This window comes from Mesitornis unicolor, unplaced genomic scaffold, assembly GCF_000695765.1.
Source record: "Mesitornis unicolor isolate BGI_N332 unplaced genomic scaffold, ASM69576v1 scaffold22935, whole genome shotgun sequence".
In the NCBI taxonomy this organism is placed as follows: domain Eukaryota; kingdom Metazoa; phylum Chordata; class Aves; order Mesitornithiformes; family Mesitornithidae; genus Mesitornis; species Mesitornis unicolor.
In genome coordinates this window covers 432-5297 of record NW_010183772.1, presented here as the reverse complement: position 1 = coordinate 5297, position 4866 = coordinate 432, and the positions used below count along the sequence as shown (strand labels likewise).

Below are 4866 nucleotides of genomic sequence, written 5' to 3'. Positions count from 1 at the left end.
CCCAGAAGGTGGTGGAGCTTCTCCACTCCCGAGCAGCATCGAGTGTAGGTTACTGGAGCTTCTCCCACCCCCACACCTGTGAGTTCCTTGAACCAGGCCTGGGAACCGATTTCAATTTCACTCGTTCAGGGAAGTGTTTGTGGGTTTCAGATCTCAGCCTGGGATCTGGATCATCATTTTGCACCATTTTGATTTAGTCTGGAGCAAGGGAGGAGTTGCAGCCCGCACCCCTTGGGAGCAGAGCATAACACAGCTTCTACAGGAAGGGGGCAAGCAAATTCACACCCGTTTTTGGGTCCAAACCCATTTTCAGTGGCCACATCCTGAGCTGGATGCTTGCAATGAGGCTCTCGCTCAGTGCGGATGACACCAGCTCAGGGCTTCCCCTGCTTATCCCCTTCCCTGCCTCCCAGGGCCCTGCTCAGCGCTGCCAGGTTGAACTCTGTAACACCCTCACTTTTTGCCCCGGTTGCTTCTAAAAGGGGATGAAGGCTGAATGAATAATCAGCTTGTCTCATTAAGAGAACAGAAGCGGAGGAGTCTCTGCGCAGAAGGCGTGAAAAGCCACTCATTAAAAAGTAACATTACGACTTCATTATCGATTTACTTAATCTAAGAACAGCTTTGCTGGAAATAGCCACGAGCTCCTTGCAGAGCCTGGCCACCATCCAGCATCACCAGGTCTCCGTGGATCCCATCTGGGATCTGGCCACGCTGCAGCGTTCGTAGCCATGAGCAGAGGCCGAGGGCAGGGTGAGATGCAGAGCAGGCAGAGGGGGCTCCTGCCTGACCCCTGCTCATTCCCTTGTGTTACCTTCCCTTGCTCATGGCTCTCACTGCACAGCAGAGTCCTCCCTCGCCCAGTCCTGGATGGTGCCGCTGCCAAAGGCTACGTAGAAGATCAGGCCAAACAGGTTGAGGGCGGCAGATAGGAAGAAGGCATTTCTCCAGCCAGCCTGGAGATCCTGGGGAGGCAAGAGCAGATCACAATGGTGCAAATCACCCTGTGCTTTATCTCCATGTGGTGATCATCCAACTGCTGCCACCCATTAAACTAATCTCCATCTTCTGCTTGCTGCTGGTACCAACAGCAGAAGAGCTTCACACACAGAATCACAGAGCGTTGGGGATTGGAAGGGACCTCCAAAGCTCATCCAGTCCAATCCCCCTGCCGGAGCAGGAACACCAGATGAGGTTACACAGGAAGGCGTCCAGGCGGGTTTTGAATGTCTGCAGAGAAGGAGACTCCACAACCTCTCTGGGCAGCCTGGGCCAGGGCTCTGTCACCCTCACTGAGAAGAAGTTTCTTCTCCAATTGAAGTGGAACCTCCTGTGTTCCAGTTGAGCTTTGCTCAACTCAAGACATACGTCAGACCCCCCGTTGTTGGAGATGCATTTCCTGCCTTGGCATTTTTGGAAACGTTCTGTGCTGTGCTGAATTCAGGAAGTTTTCCTTCCTGGCACAGAGCTTCCCCCTCACCCCACTCCCTCAGCCCTCTCCCCATCTCTGAGTACACCCAGATGGGGCCCATGTGGAGCTCTTCCTGCTTTCTGAGTCATCCCCGTGTCCTCAAAACGGTCCAGAGCTCTGTTTAGCTGGGTGCTGCATGGCTTGTGTTCATTGGGAGGGCGGTTGGCTTGGAGTCATTTTTGATTCAGTGCAAAGAAATGAATCCATTTCTGAGAGCAGATCTGTGTTTTCTTCCAGGGAGGTGCTCGTGGCTTGCGGCCCCAAATTACCTGGCTGACGAGGAGCCCAACTGCGGTAGGAGCAATGATTCCTGCCACTATGCCAAAGGTATTTGTGATTCCCAACAGGAACCCTGCGTATCTGGGGAGAGGAAGTGAAGGTTTGGGGAGAGAGGCAGGGAGGAACCTGTCACGAGAAGGGAGAGGAGCAGCTGCTGCCAGTCCTTTCCCTGCAGAGGAACAAATCTGCTGAGATCCTCAAGCAGAGCAAATGGGTCTTTAGATCTGTTTAAAGGGAATTCATGGGCTCATCTGCACGAATGCTGCCTGTGCTGAGCAACACCAGGATCTTCCTGCAAGACTGGGGGGATTTTAAGCCTTTATATTACTCCATAGCTTAAAATGCCACCAGCCACAGAAGACAAGGGAAGGGAGGGCAGGAGTTGGGGGATTGGGAACAGAAAGGACACAGAGGGAGGGCACAGAGGTCACAACCCCTTACCTGGGGGCTATATCGATGTGGTTGATGTTGATGCCTGCCCCTGTCATGCTGATTATTGTCAAGGCCAGCGTTAAAAGCACTACAACGGCCGTGGACCTGCAGCCGATGTAAGGCACAGCCACCAGGAAGATGGCTGGGAGCAGCATCCCTTGGCAGGAAAAGGGGATGTGTTTCACACAAGGCCATACAAGTGAGTTGGAAGGTGTGGGGCAGATGAAAGCTTGTCCTTACCCAGTGCTGAGAAAAGCTTCCTGACGGCTGCTGTGCCAAGCACTCGCTTGGCCAGGAGGAAATCTGCCAGCAGCCCGGCCAGGATGTGCCCCAGCCCATTCCCAATGTAAGGCAGGGAGGAGAGGAGCCCATTCTGCAGAGCACAGGACATGGCACTGTCACGTCCATGTGAGCCAAGAGCTCCAAGACTGCAGCTCCCGTGGTCCCAGAGCCACTGCTCTTAGGAGGTGACATCCCTGGGGAGCCTCTGTGTTCCCAGCCTGCAGCAGGACCAAGTCCCATCGCTGCTGCAGGGACCAGCGTCAGCTGCACTGAGGGCAGCGAGGGCAGCACTCACCTCCCTGAGGTCGAAGTGGAGGACGTTGCTTAAGAAGGTGGGCATGGAGGTGAGCAGCATGTAGAAGAGCCAGTCTGTGCAGAAGCAGGCAATGGTGATCGCCCACAGAGGCAGGGACTTGGCCATGGCCACGAGTGGGAGGGAGCGGCCGTGAGAGCTGCCCTGGAGGGAATAAACCAGCCAGTGCCTCCGTCCCTGCCTCCCATCTCCTGGGCAGGCTGTCCAGGCTTGCCTCGGCCTCTCCACCAGCTGCTGAGAAGACTGGGACCAGCCCTGGCCGCTGAACTGCCTCAGAGCAGGCCCTTTGCCACGGTGCCTGCAGCGTGGTCAGCCGTGGTTACGAGGTTTGTGTGTACCTGGTGAGCCAGCGATGACACGATGTGCTCCTGCTCCCCAGCACTAATCCACGGGTGATGTGCAGGGTCCTCATACACGAGGAGGAACCAGCAGAAGCACCAGGCACAGCCAACGCCGCCTGCGAGGAGCGGGGCTCTCAGGGCCTTAACCCCCTTGGGGGCTCTGCAGCGAGGCTGCAGTAGAGGGACACGACGGGCCGTTACTCACCAAAGATGTAGAAGACAAAAGGCCACCCCAGACTCTGGCAGATGATCCCAGCCACGAGGAGAGTAAAGAAAGTCCCAAAAGTGCATCCTAGGGATCAGAAACCACAAGAGTCATTTTAAGGGCATTTTGTGTGACCAGCAATGAGTGGCAGCCGCAGATCTACAGCTTCCAGCCTGATTTATGATGGGAAAACGTGGTGGCACAAATGAAATGCCTGTGTAAAGAAGCACCCCTATATCCAGGTTTGCTTCCTTCAGTGTCCAGGTTCCCTCTCCTGCCTCGAGCTGACCTGAGCCGAGGAGACAGAGAAGCACAGGATGGGAGGAGAGGTGGAAGGGCTGAACGCTGCTAATGCTGCTTTGCCAAGGAGCCACAGCCTTGAACCTGAGGCTGCTATGAGAACTGGCTTGGCAGGAAGGGAGAGAGGTCCTGCACTTACTGAATCCGTGGCAGGGAAAAGTCCTTGTGTCTTACCAGCATCAGCGACGTTCATGAGCCAGCTGCGTTCCAGCGGAGGGGCCCATTTTGCCCAGAGCGTGTACTGAGCTGGAAATATCACCCCCTGCAAAGGTAACAGGGACCGTGGAGGGAAGGGACACGGGGAGCACAGCCAGGGCTAACCTGAGCGGCTTCTCTAGCCTGCCAGCCACGACTGACCTCAGCCAAGCCCAGCAGCACCTGCAGCCCGATGAGGAAGCTCACGCCGAGCTCTGCAGCTTGGGGCACGAGGAGGGTGAGCATGGAGGAGAGCAGGAGCCCGCTGCCCAGGACGAGTTTGCCCCCGAACAGCCCCGAGCAGTACCCGCCCAGCGCCTGCGTGAGGCTGTAGCCGTAGAAGAAGGAGCTGAGGACGATCCCTTGAGTCTCAGCGCTCCAGTTGTACACAGGGGCCTGGAGGAGACAGAACCTGTCAGAGATCTCTGTCTTCCAGGCACAAACTCCTCCAGAAGAGGAGAAGCAACCAGGAAATACAGCCCTGAGTACAACACACTGAGCTCTCTGCTCCTCCACACCCCTCGTCCTCCAGGCTTTTCTCTGCTGCTCCTAAGCCTGTTCTCCTGCAAAAGCAAGAGTGGGCTGAGCTCAGGAAGCGTCTTTCAGTCACCTGTATCTGCTTTCCATTTAAAAACCCGGGGTGGGAGCCGTGGGGAGGGCTGCTGGCCCAGCCGTGGGGATGGCTGCTGTTAGTCATGGCCACGATGGCGATGCTGAGGCTGACCCGGAGTGCGTAAGCCATGAAGAGAGAGATGTGCAGGATCAGGGCCAGGCCACAGCGAGCCGAGCAGAGCCCTGCAGAGAGAGCACCCACAAACCAGGGCTGGTTGGAGAGGCTGTGGGGTAACTCTTACCCCCTCCTACAGATCCAGCAATAAATGTCCCTCCAATGTCTACCACTGAGCCCCTGCCCTCCTGCTTTGCAGGGATGGCAGCTCAGGTCTCCAGGAAGGGCGTAAGGCAATCAGACTTGCCCGAGGATGGAGCGGACGCCTTGAAGCCCGAGGTTGCTGGCTGCCCGCCCCTGCCAAGGCCGCCCTTTCGGCCC

At 56.6% G+C, this 4866-nt stretch overlaps 1 protein-coding gene across 1 annotated transcript; it reads right to left on the bottom strand.

Moving 5' to 3' along the window:
* Positions 1–833: 833 nt before the first annotated feature.
* On the bottom strand, positions 834–4613 carry LOC104540452 (sodium-dependent phosphate transport protein 3-like; the record flags this gene model as incomplete). The annotated part of the gene is made up of 10 exons (XM_010184264.1): positions 834–965; positions 1741–1831; positions 2192–2339; positions 2423–2555; positions 2760–2921; positions 3116–3234; positions 3324–3410; positions 3798–3885; positions 3981–4214; positions 4429–4613. Coding segments are annotated over 10 exons (1379 nt in total), but the record flags the coding sequence as incomplete, so codon positions are not given.
* Between the last annotated feature and the right edge of the window lie 253 nt (positions 4614–4866).